The sequence below is a fragment of the Betta splendens genome, chromosome 14, assembly GCF_900634795.4.
Source record: "Betta splendens chromosome 14, fBetSpl5.4, whole genome shotgun sequence".
Taxonomy (NCBI): Eukaryota; Metazoa; Chordata; class Actinopteri; order Anabantiformes; family Osphronemidae; genus Betta; species Betta splendens.
In genome coordinates this window covers 5,050,558-5,069,546 of record NC_040894.2, presented here as the reverse complement: position 1 = coordinate 5,069,546, position 18,989 = coordinate 5,050,558, and the positions used below count along the sequence as shown (strand labels likewise).

The following is an 18,989-nucleotide window of genomic DNA, read 5'->3' as shown; positions in this document are numbered from 1 at the left end:
ATGTTCCTCATAATTAAAGCATCACTTTGTCGTTCAACAGCTCTGCTTTTCTAAGGCACATGAGCTCCGACTAATATAAAGCAAATGTGCTGCTGCCTTGTTTTTCTGGCCACAGTTAAAGGAAACAGGCTGCATGTCAACCAGATGCACAGAGAGACAAGCATTTGTCTCGCTGCTCCTACCGGCCAACTCTCTGTAGGTCCTCTCCTCCTCCCTCCTGTGAAATCAAGATTTTTCTGCAGCACTGTAATCCCATACAGCTCGACAGAACGCCTCATTGTTTGGAACAATGGCTGAGTCACAAGTTCACAGGCAGCACCCAGATATGCAGCTTTAATCCCCTCAGGAGCCCAACTGGACCCAATAAACTAATGAGTGTTGGCCCTTGGCACCACAAAATAACAATGTAGCTTTTATTGGTTTTACATGCACCAAAATCATAGATTCCCATACCAATACGGAAATATAACATATATATAATTTTTTAATATTTAATTTTTTCATTGGCAAACATTTACTTTGCTGTCTTGTGCAGAGACAGGTTTAAAACTATGATTCATTTAAATTTACTTTTTACTCATTTGGCAAATGAGGAAACTAATTGATGCAGTTTTGCATATTCTAATATTCTATAGAATGTTCATGGTCTGTGTGTCTTCTCTACACTGCAGGTCAGTCAGTCACGTGTTACAGCTGCTTAAATATCACTGATGTCAGAAGGCACGGTCCCTGTTGACCCTCACCTTGAGTTTTCACCGCTTCCCTAAATCTTTCCACAATATTAAACACTGTTGATTGTGTGTCAGGTGTCAAACTCGAAATTACAGTTACAGTTAAGTTGTTCAGTGAAACGCTGAACATTATTTCCACAGTCGGTATTTTCCAGATATTTAAAGTTTCAAACAAACTGACATATCAGCTATTTTAGGTTTAGATGCATTTAAAGGTTCAAAGTTAGAAAATTACTGCATGTGAGTGTCTGCTTTTGAAATTTCTGGATTTGGAAAAACATGACATGATTTCACTGTGGCTGAGGTTACTGCTGTAAAACCTGGCACAGCTGCACACAGATGGAAAAGTCTTGTGTCCCACGTCCATCAAGGTGCGACAGTAAGAGGACAGTTCGACAGATAATATAAGTAGACATATAGTGAGTGTAGTATGTTCACAAATATTGTGCTGATGTAACGCAGGGTGCAGTGTCGCCCTTATGCCATCCCATCTGTTTTCGTGTTTGCCGTATTGACAGCTTGTCCTGGAGTAGAAAAACGTGGGCAGAGCTCATAGTACGACAACATAATGACTGCATTTGGATCAAATCCCTCAGAAGTTGTCACTGCTACAGACTTTTCTACCACACCTCAATGCAGTTTCAGACTTGGGCTGAAAGGTCCGCCGCATGTCACGGGTTTGATAAAATCAGCAGATTCTCTGAACAACGGGTTTGCTATGATTGTTCATTTATTTCATTAACAATTCATTCAACATAATGCATTGACGACAACCGCTACAAACAAGGTCAGATGAAAATTGCAAAATCACTGGCGAAAGTCATTATATTCAACGTTGTGTATCCATGACCATTGAAACAAAATATACAATTCTGACAGTGGATCCATATGACAAGACATGTTTACATTGCAATCAAAGTGCTGTTTACAGAGATGTCCCTGATAGTCATCGCTGGCCACTATGCACCTCTGTTTAGCCAGAGTCCACCACAGATGTAATGAATAATTGACCGCAGGTCCAAATTTGCAGATGAGCTCAATCAAAACCTGAAATCCTACACATTCTCCACATGGCTGCAATTCAGAGATTAAGCCCAGGTTTTTAGTTAACTGTCACTGCTGATCTGTACAGAGAGGAGGAAAGGACAGTCGGTACAAATAAACGTCCTGGTTGCTTTTATCTGCGAGCAGATGCTAATTAGTACTGTTTAACCATTTAGTTGTTGCTTTTTTGGGCATCATTTATGAATAATTATCAAAATATGTGTCAGACAGGGCTTCAAGACATTAATAAAAGTATGAACTGTGGTAAATTGTAACAACTTGATGTCAACTTTCTCCCAAACATTTTCTTTCACCAAAAAAGTATTTAGGGTTTCACAGTATTTAATCATACTTGGTTATCATGAGTATGAAAAGTGCCTCACTGAAATGTTTTTAAATGTTTGTGATGATTCAGATATTAAGGCATTATGTGACTTCCAGAGCAGTTCTGCCTATTTTCTTCTCAGCAGTAACTGTATGTTTATGTCTTTTTTCATGTCTAGCTTTCCAGCTTCACAGGATTATATGCTTATACTTCCCAAGTTTCATCCAAGCACGGTTTTCACTCTTAGGACATATGTCAGTAGAGCATCGCAGCCGGGTCTGTGGTAATGTCTTAGATTAAAACCAGACAGAATGTTTCAGAGTTTGGACTTCCAAAGGGAAGCTGGCGTACATGGCTGACCCCAGACAAGCTCTGTCATGTAGGTTGTCTTTTTACTCTTGAAAAATAGGGTCTTTGTGTAGACTTGTGTATGTATTTATATGTGTGAGTTCAGCAGGTGAAGACACACCCAGAACCTTTCTGCCCTCATAAAGGAACTGCTCGCACCGTGGAAAGAAAAACAACAGATTGAAGACAGAAGAGGCAAAACTTTTCAGTGCATTCCAGGTGTTTAAATAGAACCGTCAATGTATTGTTAAGGCTTTAAAATGAGATTAGAAATAGTCCAGTGAAATGGAGTCAAACTAAAGTTCAGCACTGGTCAAAAGACTTAAAAAGCGGCGGTTTTAATGTTAAAGATTGGTTTGAGTAACGTACTAAGCAATTAAAATGCTGATTGTTTGTCACATAAAGCCTGATTCTTGGGATTCTTAAAATATGTCTTAATGGAAGAAAGTAAAATTCACATACATAGAAATACAAATTGTTCTCACTGCATTGTAAAATGTAGTCTTCTGGCCTGTTCTTCCCCCTACTGTGCAGCTATGGGATTTCAGCCATTTACACTAGTTGGCTGTTAAAAAGAAGTGTATTTCTTCAGGGTTTTTTTTGTTTTTAAGACTCACACAAGGCATTCTCCTAAATTTAATATTTACCTACATAAGGAACACAAATCTAAATGTCACAATACACAACCATGCTAAGGATTGTGTGGGTGTAATCATTGGTGAATTATATTACAGTGCATTGTTAGAGATTAACTGTTTATTATTGTTTTTTGTTCTAAAGATAGCTTAGAGATATAAATTTTATAACTTATTTTATGTATACATTTACCATAATTTTCATCTGTTTTAGTTTGTCAAACAAATCTGGATGAAAAGTTAACAATAACCACTTTAAGTGAAGCACTTGTACTTTTGTTCTTAAGGTACTATTTGAATCATGTTCCTGAACCTGACTGAAGAATGCAAAGTTGTACTTCATAGTAACAATAGAAGTAAAGTTGGATGTACTCGTACTAGGCGCGCAGCCTTCAGACGCTCACTGTGGCCCCGCCCACCGCCGCTCAAACCGGAAGTTTAGCTGTTGTTGTCACACTGGAAGAAAATGGCTGCTGCTCCGACTTTTTTTCAATGAAGACACAGATGTTTCAGTTTAATTTCGCGTTCGTGCATTGGAGCTACAGGAGACCGCTATGCAATCCAGAAGGCAAGTCCACGCTGCTCGTTGTGGCTGACGTCGCGTTACTGGCGTGTGTCTAAGACGACGTAACGTCGTTAGCGTAGCTGGGAACTTGCAGCCTGTTCACTAGGAACGGGCTAGCATGCTAACGTTAGCCATGCTAGCCCCAACGGTCAGGCATCAGCGAGCTTGTTGCTATTCAGCTAGTCCCTTTACGGGACTCAGTCATCAGAGTTCACTAACCCCAGCTACACAGTTTTATCGACTGCGTGACACCGTGTCTGTGCATATGTGTTATTGGTGCATTCAGAATATGAACAAATGATGAAATAACTTGGATCAAACAGTTTCGCTCGTCAGTCTTGGCTGTATGTGTGAGTGGCAAACATGCATTTTGGTGTGATCTTAACCACCTTTCAGCCAAAATGTGAGTCTGTATCCGTGTTGATTAATCCATCCCCTGCCTGTGTTTGGTTGTGCTGCTGTGCAGGGCGTGAATGGTCGCTGTAGGAAGGTGACAGTGTGGGGCAGAAAGGACAGCATCACTCGCCTTGCAGCTGGCGGTGAACCACAATGGTAATTTGAATCTTTTCAGGTCATTCCTTGGTACTTACTCATACCACAACTTGTGTCTCTGACCAGTAATTTTACTTCAATTTACCCACAGCAACAAGTTTTGGAATATGCATTGGATCGAGCTGAGGTAAAAGCCTTTATTTTAGGCTTGTGTACTTGTATGAAAAGCAACTGTGTGTTTTCACATTATTAATAATCTATCAACTAATTGTGTTTGTGAGACATCTTTTTAATGCAGTATTTGTGTGTTATTCAGTACATTGTTGAAAGTGCTCGACAACGACCAGCCAAAAGAAGAATTTCATCTGGCGGGAGGAAGAGCTTGTATCAGAAGCTCTATGAGCTGTATATAGAGGAATGTGAGAAAGAGCCAGAGTTAAAGGTCTGTATTACTCAACCTGCCTCTGTTATGACTGTGTCATTAAGAACATGCATGAAATCATTGTGCATTTCAATCTGTAGGCAATGAGTGGGAAAATGTGATTAACTCGTGACTCACGGGGCTTAAGAATCCACAATGGAGATTCAGAAGTATTAACTGTAATAAGTCTAATTGCGCAATAATGCTGTCAGTGTGGTGAAGTTTGTTACTACGTTGTTAACCCTGTATAGCATCTCAACACATGATGGGAATATAATTTTATTAACGGTCTGTACAGTCTTTTGTGGAAAACCGCATTAAACTACCATTTAAAATCAGTAACTAAAGTAATGTGGGTTGAAGTGGTTGAAGTATTTTTATCACACTGAAGTTGGCATAGGTTTAACTGTGAAAATGTTGTTGCTTTCACAAAACTGTGTCTTATTTATGTTTTTGTTTATTGGCTTTTTTAAGAATTTGAGGAGAAATGTGAATCTACTGGAGAAACTGGTGTCTCAGGAGTCTGTATCATGTCTGGTGGTCAATCTGCACCCTGGGAATGAAGGCTATTCTTTAATGCTCAGGGGCAAAAATGGATCTGGTAAGAGAAGTGAGATATGTATTTACTACTGTCCACGTAGTGTTTTTAATCTGTTAATCGTAGTCGTTTCATCTTAAACGCTCTTTTTTGTGTTGCATTCCAGATTCAGAAACAATCCGTCTGCCATACGAAGAAGGAGAACTGCTGGAATATCTAGATGCTGAAGAGTTGCCGCCTATTCTGGTGGATCTGTTGGAAAAATCACAGGTGTGTGTGTGTTACCTGCACATATATTAATATGGGGTTGCAGTGGTGATACATACTCAAACGTATTATCCAATTGTTGCCTGTCATCTGCTTCATGTATTCTCTCAGGTGAACATCTTCCACTGTGGGTGTGTAATAGTAGAGGTGAGAGACTACAGGCAATGTGGAAGTACCATATATAATACCAACACCAAGATGCCAACGTATCAGAGCAGACACATCTTGCTGCGACCCACCATGCAGGTAAACTGATGGAAAACAAAAAGTGTGAAGATGTTTTACCCTTTAGCTGTGTTTAATCTGTCTTTTCATACTGCAGACGCTGATCTGTGATGTCCATGCAATGACCAGTGACCACAAGTGGACACAGGTAAAGTGTTATGTTTACAATCTTAATGAGAGATGCTCGGCTAAATTCTGCAATTTAATATTTTCAGTAATTTAGTAATTATTATTGCCACATCACCATAGCTAATTGATGTTTACTAGCTCATAACACCATGCAACCCCCCTTTGCTTCGTTAAAACCTGTTTGCATAAGCACATTGCAGCATCTCTGTTTTTCTGCCTCAGGATGATAAATTACAGCTGGAGAGTCAGTTGATTTTGGCCACAGCTGAACCTCTGTGCCTGGACCCCTCCATTTCTGTTACCTGCACAGCCAACCGACTGCTCTACAACAAGCAGAAAATGAACACTCGCTCCATGAAACGGTAGCAAATACAATAAAACACTCACTTGAATAGAGTCATACCAAACAAATATGCTACTTCATGAATGTCTTATATTAGAAAAAGAAAACTTGTGCTTGCGCACAAGAAAGAAAGAATCAATGCAGCAAAGGCCATGAACACTTCTAGACACATTCCCTCTGTTTGCACTGTAGGTGTTTCAAAAGGCACTCTCGAGCTGCACTAAACAGGCAGCAGGAGCTGTCGCATCTGCCCATACCCCCACAGCTAAGACTGTATGACTACTTACAGAGAAGGAAGGAGAGGAAGCCTGCTCCCGTTATCGACCTGAAGATCTCAAAGATCGGAAATGTAAGAAAATCAATATACATATGAATGCTATAGAACACGAAGTGGAGTGGCTCGTCTATAGGACGCTTCAGAAATGTTCCCATGATTGTGTTCAGTTGTTTTTAAAAAGGCTAATGGGCTCAATTTAAAAAAAAAAGGAAAAAAAGCATCTTTTCTGTTTTTCACTCTTGGGAAAAACGCTGTTAACCTACTCAGGCACAGGTCAACAGCTGCTGTCACAAAACTCTATCACTTGTTATTCCTCATAACTCTTTTTGTTTTTCTCTGCTGCTGCCCTTCTGGCTTCTCCGCCATCGTTACTTCAAGTGTGTTGATATGTGGAAGCAAAACAACTGCCAACTGACGGTACCGAAGGAAATTGATGTAAGTAGCTCAGTGATGATAGACACTTGAGCCAGTTTCACTGAAAACCCACTCAATTCATGGTTTGGCAGTTTTATTATAAGGCAAACCGTAACAGATGGATTTGTTCATGTGTTTTCGTAGGTGGAGAAATACGCTGTGGTTGAGAAATCCCTTCAGTTGGAGGACTCTCAGCCCACTGTGATCTGGCCTGCAGAGGTATGTGTGACAGCAGAAGGAATGCTCTCCCAGAGAACAGATCAATGCGTGCTACCTGTCAGAAACAAGCAGACGGTGATCTTTAAATATTTAAAAATTTTATGGATCCCCTTTGGTTTTATTCACACAGGAGGTTGTAGATGACTACACATTTGAGTGTGAGGTCGGAGGCCAAGCACAGAGGACCAAGGTGTCTATCTTCCAGTCAATGGGGGATCCGTTAGTGTATGGAAAGATCTACTGTGCTAAAGAACCCAAAGCAGAGGAAGACAGTGCAGATCTGAAGCTCATACATCCCCCGTAAGGACGATCAGTGAAACATGTGACACATGACTGTATTTGAAATGCCGTTTTGAATACATTTGTCTTTGTGTCCTTTCTTTTATCAACAGCTTCCTCATAGGCTCGAAGATAGATGCAGACAGGTCTGCACCCATTTTTCTTTTTTGTGGTGAAATACAGCGTATTGAAGAGCATGAGATAAATGTTTTATGTCTGTTTTGTAGGTTTCTTACACAGTACAAAGGAGTGTATGAGAGAGATGTAAAGTGTCAGGTCAAAATGTCCCATAACTCAGGCAACATGGGACAGGGGCCTCCCTCCCCCAGCAAAGATGAGGTAAGCGCTGCCTTGCTTCAGGCCTGTGGAATGCGGCTGGTATTGGGTTGTTGCTGTCGTACCTTAAACCTGTTCATCTTATCATCCTGTAGGTGCAGTTGTCACTTGGGACAAAATAACTGTTGTACTTTACATGTCATCTGCAGGGTGATGGTATTTCTCCACTGGTCCAGACGTCTGTGTTGGGTAAAGGGGTGAAGCACCGACCTCCTCCCATTAAACTGCCTTTAGGATCAGGCAGCAGCTCCTCAGGTACATCTGGTGCTCTGGTACTTCTGCCAAAGATGAAGTAGTGGCCCTGCATGATTCCCGAGCAGTAATGGGAAACAGATACAGCTCAAAATAAGTCAAATTTGCAGCTTTTCTTATGGTATTAATGTGAAAGTAAATTGTAAATGAAAATTGTAAAAAAAAAATCTAAAACCCAGACATGCAAGACAGCAGCGGTGAATTAACTCGTTTTAGAATACTTTCATGAAAACAATGTACCGGTAATAAATATGTCACTCTGACTTTTTTCTTAATCAGGTAATCCATACAGTTCCCAGACCACCAGTGGACTACTCAAGTGTCCTACGCCCCCGCCAGCTAAAAGCCAATCTCTGAACAGGAAGCACTCCGTGGAGCTGGGCCAGGTGGGCCTGCTGTCGCCTGCCTCCCTGTCCCCCATGGGCTCCACACAGAGTGAGTACAGCCGAGCGACTGACTGCCGGGCTGCTGTTCTTCTTCATCAGACACACTTGCGAAAGGGAGATGTGTTGGAATGCCTTACATCAGCTCCCAGGTTTTCCAGATCAAAATCACTTTGACAAACATCCAAGTGTTATTAACTTTAGATTTTGGCAAGCTGTGTAAGCGCTGCATTCCCACGGGCGCTTTTCTTTTTACTTGTATGTGCGAACAAACCCACCTGCAAGGTACAGTCGACTGAAAACAGGTTAATGTTTTCACACAATTGGAGCCTCAGACATTAAACGTTCCAGCTCTTAATTAGGAAGATAAGCTTTTTGTAGCCTGAGACATCTCAGTCATAAATGTCCACTATAAATTGTTCTGTCTTTTCTTGGCATACAGGATCGGGAACGCCCAAGCCATCTACGCCCACACCCACCAACACACCCTGCTCCACGCCGCACCCCTCCGACTCCCTCGCTCCCCTCTCAGTGACGCCCACCCCTTCGGACCCTCCCATGGTTCAGAACCAGTCTCAGTCCGCTCTCCTCACACCGTTTGCTCAGCAGCAGTTGGCTCTGAGCCAGCCGCTACCTGTTATGACCATTCCCCTGCCCACGATGGGTACATCTATCACCACGGGAACCACCTCGTCGCAGGTCATGGCCAACCCCGCAGGGCTCAATTTCATTAATGTGGTCAGCTCAGTCTGGTAAGAAAATCAAGTAACTTCTCTGATGGTACACTGTCATTTGCTAATGACTGACCCCTCAAGACCACCCTGTCCTGTCTGTGTAGCAGTCCTCAGACCTTAATGAGTAGCTCCAACCCTGTGTTGGGTCCAAGCCTTAACTTGAGTGGAATCCTGCCTCCTGGAGGGCTGATGCCCACCATGCAGCCTGCTGCACAGGCAGGTGAGTAGTTTGCCAAGTTTACCACATAACCTTGCAAGACAGATATCCGGTCATTTTCTGTAGTTTGATTGTCTGCTCTATTCAGGAGGTCCTTTTGGCCTGAACAGCAGTGCTGGGCTAAGACCACTGAACCTGCTACAGGTATGAATCACCTGCATAATTTCCATCCTCCCAAGTTGGAAAGCGTATCTAGGCTTAGTGTTTGTGTGTGTCCCTGTTTCTGTTTGCTCACATGTGTACCTTTCATTTCACTCTCATCTCCTCAGATCCCCATCTTTAATCCTCTGCAGCAACAGCCCCTGTCTCAGTTCTCCCCACAGCAGAGTCAGTCGGCCACATCCAGTCCTCAACAGCAGGGGGAGACGGTGAGTTGGGACCTAGTACAGTATATGATAGGAAGGTGATGTGAGCCAGGTATCGCTCTGGGCTGTATGTCAGCGTTGCCAAAATAAAGGCAGACCTCTTAGTACCACAAAATGTTTGGTTAGGATGTATTTTCCAGCAGGATAATGAAAAGTGTAGTGACTAATGTGGCTTTAAAACAAGACGCTGAACAAACACAAGAGCATGATTAACCCAACTAAAGCCCAGAGTTGAGTCATGATGGAAAAGATACAGAATGACCTCATGACAGCTGTCAACACACTCTGCTATACAAGAACAAGCTTGAACAAAACTGCCAAGAATAATGGAGAAAAAGCCAGAAACTAACGGACTGAAACAAGAAGTTACTGTGAAGCTGCAGCCACGGACAAAACGCCTCATATCCACATGATTGGAGCCGTACTTTTTGCAGCCAGATCCAAACAAAAGCTACCACGGCTGCACAGTGGTCACAGTTGTGTGTCATGTAACATTGATGTCCTCTGCAGGGCGATCAGGGGCCAGATCCAAATCTAGGAAACCAGCAAACAGCAGTCATCAACCTGGGAGGCTTCATGTCCCCGCAGGCAGCAGGTACGAGCCCCCACCCGCCCCCATCACGCACACACTAAACCCACACATTATTCTCTGAGGATTTTCTGAAGACAAATCCACCATGTGTCTAACTGCTACTAAGACCAGATGTCCTAATGTGTTCATTCTTGTAGTTAATGTACATCGAGACTCATTGTCTGTAACTAAACATAATCATTTTGCTGAAGTTAGCTGTTGTTCCTCTTAGCAGAGCATGTAACAAGGGAGACTCAATTTCCCCTTCTTCTCTGCTACATTTTCTTTTCTTTTTGTTGTGGTTTTGTTTTTACCCCCACCCTCGTGTCTTTCCCTCTTAACTTCTCCTCCCCTCCTTCTTCTCCACCTGTCCTGCTTACTTGCACTGTTCCGGCTCACACATCCATGGCTCTGGCCATAACCCATTTTAAAACTCTCCATGCACGTCGTTGTTTACCTGTGCTGTTTGTAATACGCCTTCTCCTTTAATTCCACCTCTTTGTGGCTTTGGTCGCTGTGATCCCCACATCTTCCCCCGTCGATGTTCCTGTCGTGGCGTGTGTGTGCATTATCTGTCTTCATTCTTTACCCCATTCCTTCTTCTGCTTCTCTCCCTGTTGCCTGCCACATCCTTCCTTGTGGGGCCTCCTCTCTCCCTCCCCCCCCCCCCTTAGTGCTGTCCCAGTTGGGCTGTGGGCTGGACGGGTCTGGGCCCCCGCTGCCTTCTCCAAGGCTTCAGCAGCAGCACCAGCCACAGATCCAAGTAATGCAGCAACTTTGACATCTATATACACACATACATTTGTGCAGGACTAGAATAGATTCATAAGCCAACTCACTGTGACAGTATAAACTGTCAGGTGTTTAGTTAAGTCAGCTTAAGCCCCACTAAAGCAGGGATGGCTTTTTTATATATATATTATATATAAAGGTATTTTCAACACCTGTTAACTCTGTTGCACAATTAAAACACATTTGGGCTCAGGAAGCTGAAATTAAACAGCTTTGACATACAGCCATTAATGTAACATAAATGAAAACATAGTCTGTTTTATTTCTTTGTTTTTGTATACTGTATCACATTTAATATGTTAGATTATGAATGTTTTCTTTTGTAGACCTCCACAGCATTTACTGCTTCTTGTGTTGTATGTTTGGTTAATATGTTGTTGGCGTAGCTCATAAGGTCCCAGTACTCCCAGCAACCAGCACACCAGAGCCTGTGGCTCTTCCAATGGCAGCAACTAACAGTGTCAGAGCGGCAGGCATGCTCTTAAAACGCACTTAACGGAAGGATCAGAAATGTTATCATTGTGTACCTACTGGTAAAATGTTGCTGACGTGCATCGTGACAGGTGACTGCCGACAGGCTGTTACACTGTGAGCATGAAGTCAGCTGTGATCACAAATGTTTTGCCCAGTTGAAGTTGCTGACTTACTCCGAGCAGAAAGCACGGTTGCTAAGCTGCATGTCTGTTGTTGCCAGGATCACAGCAAAGAAATGTGTCTCCAGATCACCACTGATGCTGCTTGACTCCCTGCCTCACCCCCCAGCACACCCCGCCCTCAATCTGTATCTCCTGCTTCCCCTCCCTTCTCCTCTACAAGCCATTAACCACTCTTCTGTGTTTCTCTGCACACCCCCTCTTGTATGTATGACCAGGCTTCAGTTCAGCTTCACTAACCCGTGCCGCGACATTCTGCCCATTATTGTATAAAAAGGATGAAATTCCAGTTTTACATCCCTGATGCCAGTGACTATGCTTAATCATGCTGCTTACAAATGCCTTAGAGCCCCTGACAGAAGCAATGCTCAATGCTGCTGGTTGTTAAATACTGAAATCACCTCTGATTATATTTTTCCATCTTTTTTTCTGCACTGGACAGTTGCAATTCTTGCAGCACCAAATGCAGCAGCAAATGGCTATGGGGGCAGTGGCTCCTCAGGGGGGAGCGCCGCAGCAGCATACCGTCAGCCAACCAAGAAGTAAGAGGAAGAGGAGCACACCGCAGCCCCTCTCCAAGTCGTGACAGGCTGAAATGACACTAAAGCCCCGTTCCGCAGATACGCGGGGACATGAATGGTTCATACTGTGCTCTATGTCTGCCTCACTGTGGGGACTCCTTTCTGTTTGTCTTTTTCTAGCTGATACGTTTGTTTGTAATGGTTGTCAGAGGTTTTGGAGAACTCAAACTGTGCCCACCATAAGGGAGGGGATTTAGAGGAAGCAGCCCTACACTTGAGGAACCTTAGTGATATTTTTTGAGATGAATCAGAATATAGATGGTTCTCGTAGGTAGCAGGGCTTCCACAATAACAATGTGTCTCTTCAGGAGGATTGTTAATGCACAGTATTAGAGGACTCCTCGTGAACCTGCCTGATCCATTTGGTTGACCCCTCATAGGAAAAAAACTGCCCTTTAAGCATGGATCCCAGCTGAGCTCATTGACACCAAATCCTCCATATAACCATTACATGTGAAAATGCAAACCTGGTCTTGGAGTAGTGCCTGGGGGCAGCTCTCTACCTCTGGAAGTCTTTCTTCTGTTGGCGATCCTGGCACAGGGCTCAACCAAGGACTCTAGACAAACATGCAAGATGGTGTACCTGCTTTTGTACAGTACATTTTGAAAAGGCATTTTCTTTTAATTAGTTCAGGAGTCATGAGTGTATTCTTACGAGACATGAACTGAGTGTGAGTGTGAGAAGTTTCTGGACACTGAGAAATAATTTTTTAAGCAGTCTTTGTCAGCAGTTTTATTGTTATTAAAAAAAGAATATATATTGACAGTGAAAAATACAGCTTTTAGATAAAAAAAGCTTTGTCTGAGCCTCTTTATTTGGCTGTTTTTATACTTTTTATGACTTTGTCGATTAGTTTTTGGATCTCTCTCTGCCGCGCTGTTGCTCGGCTGATACATTCCTGCAGTTTCTCTCCTGAAAGTGACGTTCCACCTGAGCCAGAGACACGGCCTGTCAGTTCAGTTTGCTCTCTTCTCAGCAGAAAAGTATTAGTTACCAACATAAACGGAAAGATAATTTCAAAGAATTTCACCTAAATTTTTATTAAATAAAAATGTGATTTGTTACAAGCAACATGGGAAAGTTGATCATCAAACAGTTTCTGACCTGGTTTGTGCACAGAGCAGAGCTGACCTTCCTCATCGGTCACCACAGTCAGCTGAGCAGTTGAAAGTTTCTCCTCCTCGTCTGTGGGGTCTACGATCAGAATGGAGCTGCAAAGAAAGTGGGACAGAATCATACATGCAGTATTAAAACTGAACATTTTAGACAGAAAAATATACTTTAATAATCGTTCACTTACTCATCGAAAACACAAAACGAAGCAGCGACTGGGTGTTTGTGAATGTGCAGCAGGCTTCTCTTTTCTACGTTAACCTCTGGTGTAGATGTCTCTGTGTTGACAGTGACCTCTGGGAGTTTTGCTGTGGAAAGATAAAAAATTCAACAATTACTACAATTGCTAATTAAAGACAGCATCAATCAGCTGATAAACCATCTGAAATCTAAAAATTCCACTGTGTCTTCGTTGGAAACAACCTAAACATACAAGCGTTTTAAACTTGTTCCTTGCCTATGTTTTTTTTCCATGCATTAGCCTGCACTAATGAAGTGGCCAGTGAGTGTATAATAGCACATACTGTTTTTGAGGGCAGCCAGCAGGGCGATGACACAAGCATCCAATATATTCCCATCGTAGTCAAGACATATTATGTCGCAGTAGAGCACCCAGCAGAGCTGCAAGCAGAATTGTCTGGATAAAAATCAGTAGTTCTAAAAATCGCACATCTAACACCATCAGGGGATGTTTATCTGGATTTACCTTTCCTCTTTCGATGCACAGATCCTCTGTATCTATCACTTCAGAACTGCAAAGCCCATATAAAAGAGAAGGCTGATACAGACTGGAGGAAAATTTTGCATTAAGAAGTTGAAGTGTATTTAAGTTATCTGCACCTTTCGATTACATCAGCAATGAACTGGCTTGCAGCCTGGGCCTGTTCTCCCGGTGGACCCGGTCGAAAGCGAGATGAACACAGAGGAGGCAGGTCCACATTCGGCACTATTTATGGAGGAAATTGACAGAAAAATTATAGGAATGAGGAAAACATCACTTGCTAGAAATGATGGTTATAAGTAGGTATCAGATTTACCGATGTAGCCTTTACCAGGCGTCTCCACTGCGGGGTTCGCCAACTCCTGTAAATAAAGCAATAAATCAGGATTTTTTTTGCTTGTTGCAGGTTTTTACAAAGAGGTTTTTAAACTGTTGTGCTGGTTATATTTTACCGCTTTGATCCCACAAATGACTGTGGTGCTCCCAACCTTCACCAGGGCTGAACCGTCTGCAGTTGAAATGGAGCCTGAACCGAGCAAAATTATTAGAATCTGTGTTTTAATGTCTGATGTACGTGCAATCTTCCAAACCTTTGTAAAACTACGCTGTGGCTCACCTATATTCAGTGTGGTGGTTCTGAATTCTGAGAGCACCCGTCCATCAGGTCTACAGTTTTCTTTCTTAAATAAGAATGGATAATATTTATTATTATTTTTAATTATTAATATTTGTTGTACGTACAGTTTGGTAAGTGGTGTTATTTCATCGCTTACCAGAAAGCTCCTGTGATACTCCAGAGGCTCAGCCGTCCTTTGGTGTATAAGAGTAGAAAGAACATAGTTACTGTCTTTAAAAACTGAAAACTCCTCAGTGCTGTGTTTTATCGGTAGTATCTGACAACGCTAAGTTCATTTGTCCTGAATTCAGGATGGAAAATATAAACACAAACTCCTGTAATCACATACATGCAAACAGCTCGACCAGAAACAGAAATAAACTATTCAGCTTCTTAAGTTTGCTATAATAATATTTATATAGTAGTTAAAGCACTCATCATCAGAACAAGAAATCTGATGTGAGAATAAATTCCGTTGTCATGCAGCGATCACATCTAATCTAACGCTGCTGGTAATTTGGCATTACATATGAAAATGCGTATAGAAAAATATGATTTTCGAATTAATAAGTGCAGGATGTTCATTCTTACTTAAAACCAGCCGCCATGATGTTTTGATTGACCACGTGGGTTTCATGTACGTACTACGGAAGCCGGAAGAAAGGAAAATACGGATGTTAAAATGCAATTTTGCAGCAGTTCATATCCATAATTTTGTCACATTATATGATTACCTTTACCCACAGAGGTAGTTACTGGATACGGTTTGTCTCACCCCACAAACGTTTCTCGCCTGTTTACTCGCAATCCGTAGACTGTCTTAGTTCTTGCTGTCATTTGTACTCCTGTCCACTAGGCGTCACTGTCCGCGTCGCTGCAGGCTGACACGGGCTGCTCGGTGCCCTCCTGCCTCGAAATGATGATGTGTCGAAAAAAAACTTCCGCGTAACTTCCGCGTCGCCGTTGTGTTCAGTTGTGATTGGAAGTGTAGTTCACTGAAAAGCGATGGAAATTTAGGGACCATTTCTTTGTTCTTCGACTTTTTATACAACCTTGTCCGTCCGTGTTATCCTATGCCCAGCAGAGCCCGAGCGACAGACTAAAACGGGGGCGAGGAAGCTAGCTGTGTAGCTAGTCACTTTGACCGGTGGTCTGTCAGTGGCTGCGGGGCCACTTTGTGCAGAATGGATTGTCTATGTGAAATAGTTCAAGGCTTGGCCGCGTTGGCAGCTCTGGGACTAATTGTGGTGAGAAGCATATTGTGTAGTAGCTGATATGTAGCCATTACTGTGAAGTGTATCATATTCGGTAATTTGCATTTAATACAGCATAAAAGTGTATAACGTAGAATGTAAGGCGCCAAAGTAAAGCCTGACAACGAATAAAACTGACGTCTGCTCTGCAAGACTGTTACATAGTTTACTTTGTGTTTTTGTAGGCGTAATACAAGTATCTTTTCTACAATATTAATTGCACATAGTACCAGTAAGTACCATGCTAGTTTTATGTTTGTACTTTTCAGGTGCTCGTAATAGCACACATTACTGCTGGGATGGTGAACCAGACACGGCACGAGAAGGAGAAATATTTCCTCACTGCGACAGGAGAGAAGGAGCTCTTCCCCAGCCTGCACGAGCCCCACTCCACAGAGCTGTCTGTGGTGATCCCGGCCTACAACGAGGAGCTCCGAAGTGAGTAACAGAGACACAAGCAGGTTCCTGTCAGTTGAGAAGCCATCCGCATGCGGCAACAGTGCGCAGGTTGGTGGTTCACTGTGCAGCAGTCTAATGTCCCTGTGATCATGTCTCATGACAGTGCCAGTGATGTTGGATGAAGCTATGGAGTATTTGGAAAACAGACAGGTATGTGTTTAATCTGACACTTCACTGCATTAGATGCAGTGTATTACTTCATATTCTGAAAGATGGAACAAGGTCTGTCTTCAAAGGCACCAGTAGATGGCAGTGTTCATCTGTAAAAGAACCAGCTGTGAGCGTGTCGTTTTTTCTTTTTTCGCTGCAGAAACAAAAGCCGTCATTTACCTTTGAGGTCATTGTAGTTGATGATGGCAGCAAAGACAAAACCACAGAGGTACTCATTCGGAAAATGTTTGAAAATCTCACATTTACTAAGCATTTCATTAATGTCAAAATAGATGGTGTGAGTAAAGTCTGGGGTGGTTTCCTGGCAGGTTGGTTTGCGGTACACGAGGAAGTATGGCGCAGATAAAGTCCGGGTCCTGACACTGGTGAACAACAGGGGAAAAGGAGGAGCTGTGCGAATGGTGAGACTTTAGAAACACAGTCTGAATGCAGGAATTCAAGCCAAGCAAATAGTTCACACCTTATTTTTTTTTCTTCCACTTTAAGGGAACTCTGAGCTCCAGAGGGAAGGTTATTCTGATGGCAGATGCTGATGGAGCCACAAAGTTTTCTGACCTTGAAAGAGTGGAAGCAGGACTTAATGACCTCCTACCTAATCCGGTGTGATTGTGTTCTGTCTCGCACACACATTGAGAAGAGATGATTAGTGTGTTCTAAAGACCCGTCTGTTCATCTAGGGTAACATGGCAATTTCCTGTGGTTCCAGAGCTCATCTGGAGAAAGAGTCTGTAGCACAGGTAATCATTTTTATCTGCTTAGAAAGATCTAATTTGTTAAACCATTCAAGTAACCACTCTTCTACCTCCACCACAGCGCTCTGTGTTTCGTACCTTTCTTATGTATGGATTCCACTCGCTTGTGTGGTTCTTTTGTGTGAGAGGGATCAAGGACACACAGTGTGGCTTCAAGCTTTTCACACGCGAGGCTGCACTTAAGACCTTCTCTTCTCTTCATGTCGAGCGATGGTAAAAATTTGTACTCCACCAAATCATTGTTTTGATTTCATGATGTGTTATTCCTTTCCATGATATGATATCCCCATATTCCAAGACACTGCTCACATTCTATCAAGAAAATCATCAATCCTATTGAGACAATTTGTTCTTGCAAATTGTTCTCTTTAATATGACATTGTTAGTTTCACATTTTTAACGTCCATGTACTTATATTGTTCTCAGGGCATTTGATGTGGAGCTCCTATACATTGCCAATTGTTTTAAAATCCCCATAGCAGAGGTGGCAGTCAACTGGACTGAAATAGAGGGTAGGTTGTTCATAAACTTTTTCAAGTTTGTTTGGGTTTTTTTGTTTTTGTTTTTTTACATTTCTGTTGAATGTTAAAAGTTTTTCAAAGGTCTCAGCTGGTTGTAGGAAGTTTTTAATTTACAAAAATTAAATCAATAATGTTATGTCATTGTCGTATTGTAAAGTGTCTGTGTTTTTCCTGTGCCAGGGTCCAAGATCGTTCCATTCTGGAGCTGGCTGCAAATGGGAAGAGACCTCGTTTTCATTCGCCTGCGCTACATCACCGGCGCATGGAAACTGGAGTCGCCGACTAAGACTGACTAGCCAATCAGACGAGCCCTGGTGTCATAGAGACAGCCTATGATAGGGCCATCGAACCTTTGGAAGAGGTGGGATTAACAGCTGGGTCACATACGCTGTACTCAGCCACAAAGTGCACTATGTCACATCCTTTTTCCTTTCCATCATTGGTTGTGAGGTATTGACACAGGTGTGAATTCCTCATGGTCCTGCCTTTGTTTTTTAAATCAGCTTTTGGCTTGTGATGGCCGCTGTTACATGGACATTTGTGTGGCCCCAGCTTACAGGATGCCAGTATGACTGATTCATTAAGTTACATCACATTTACTCTGTGGGCAGTCAGTTGTGAGAAGCGGAGGGGCTTCTATGATGATGTGCGTCATGAATGTGCCTATGAGTTTTACCATAATGAAGAGATTGTACTGAGGAATCATGACCTTGGGTTGATGATCTGGATAATCTGAGCTATAATTAAAAAAAAACCTTGTAAACAACTCATTTCATTATCAATAATATTTTAGTTGATTAGCCCATTTTAAACCAAAATGTCAAACATTTTAGACTTGTCTTTAAGATAAACTAAGTACTTGTAAGGTTTGTTCCTTGATAAAGTCATTATTACTCCTAAAGCTTTAAATCACATTGAAGCAGAATGTGAGGAGTTTTTCCACTTTGTTAAACACTGATAACATGCGGGACATGTGCTGTGATCTCCTGTCAGTCTGCTTCCTGTCACTTTGCAGGGTTTCACAACGAGCCTCACCCTCTCTGTGTAATCCTTTGTCACGTATTGATGTTAAACTGAAAAATCTGGTAGATGCACCATTCTAACGCAGGTTAACAGCCTGGTGACACTGGCTCTAAATGTAACGCAGCTGTATATAATTGTATGTGTTAGTGGTCTAGAGTCCAGAAAGAGGAAGAAACCCAGGATCACGTTGTTTAAAGCCAAAGTCTTCCTTTTGTCAGTCTGC

General features: G+C 42.4%; 3 protein-coding genes across 4 annotated transcripts in view; 2 read left to right on the top strand and 1 right to left on the bottom strand.

Annotated features, from left to right (window-relative positions):
* Positions 1–3,524: 3,524 nt before the first annotated feature.
* On the top strand, positions 3,525–12,588 carry supt20 (SPT20 homolog, SAGA complex component). 2 transcript variants are annotated; one of them, XM_029172881.3, is made up of 24 exons: positions 3,525–3,651; positions 4,115–4,200; positions 4,292–4,327; positions 4,457–4,582; positions 5,036–5,162; positions 5,266–5,369; positions 5,478–5,612; positions 5,689–5,739; positions 5,943–6,082; positions 6,256–6,412; positions 6,719–6,775; positions 6,899–6,973; positions 7,104–7,273; positions 7,366–7,398; positions 7,480–7,591; positions 7,738–7,843; positions 8,120–8,275; positions 8,666–8,975; positions 9,062–9,177; positions 9,263–9,318; positions 9,444–9,542; positions 10,050–10,134; positions 10,785–10,873; positions 11,998–12,588. In XM_029172881.3, the coding sequence occupies exons 2-24, from the start codon at positions 4,198–4,200 to the stop codon at positions 12,139–12,141; spliced, it is 2,487 nt and encodes an 828-aa protein (XP_029028714.1). In that variant the 5' UTR covers positions 3,525–3,651; positions 4,115–4,197; the 3' UTR covers positions 12,142–12,588. The 2 variants fall into 2 exon arrangements, with proteins under 2 accessions (XP_029028714.1, XP_029028715.1); XM_029172882.3 differs by lacking the exon at positions 10,785–10,873.
* Positions 12,589–12,854: 266 nt separating this feature from the next.
* Positions 12,855–15,424, bottom strand: exosc8 (exosome component 8). Its single transcript, XM_029172906.3, has 12 exons — positions 15,322–15,424; positions 15,179–15,231; positions 14,745–14,781; positions 14,588–14,651; positions 14,424–14,497; positions 14,288–14,333; positions 14,091–14,196; positions 13,957–14,002; positions 13,775–13,871; positions 13,438–13,558; positions 13,242–13,348; positions 12,855–13,067 (listed from the first exon to the last, which is right to left on the bottom strand). Exons 2-12 carry the CDS (start codon positions 15,193–15,195, stop codon positions 12,949–12,951), a joined length of 834 nt encoding a protein of 277 aa, XP_029028739.1. The 5' UTR covers positions 15,196–15,231; positions 15,322–15,424; the 3' UTR covers positions 12,855–12,948.
* Positions 15,425–15,518: 94 nt separating this feature from the next.
* Positions 15,519–18,989, top strand: part of alg5 (ALG5 dolichyl-phosphate beta-glucosyltransferase) — a 3,735-nt gene continuing 264 nt past the window's right edge. The window contains exons 1-10 of the mRNA XM_029172905.3: positions 15,519–15,834; positions 16,110–16,278; positions 16,403–16,449; positions 16,610–16,678; positions 16,779–16,871; positions 16,957–17,070; positions 17,148–17,207; positions 17,284–17,435; positions 17,649–17,734; positions 17,924–18,989. The exon at positions 17,924–18,989 is cut by the window's right edge and continues 264 nt beyond it. Of these exons, the coding sequence (XP_029028738.1) occupies positions 15,772–15,834; positions 16,110–16,278; positions 16,403–16,449; positions 16,610–16,678; positions 16,779–16,871; positions 16,957–17,070; positions 17,148–17,207; positions 17,284–17,435; positions 17,649–17,734; positions 17,924–18,039 (969 nt within the window). The 5' untranslated portion in view covers positions 15,519–15,771 and the 3' untranslated portion in view covers positions 18,040–18,989. The remainder of the gene's footprint in view (positions 15,835–16,109; positions 16,279–16,402; positions 16,450–16,609; positions 16,679–16,778; positions 16,872–16,956; positions 17,071–17,147; positions 17,208–17,283; positions 17,436–17,648; positions 17,735–17,923) is intronic.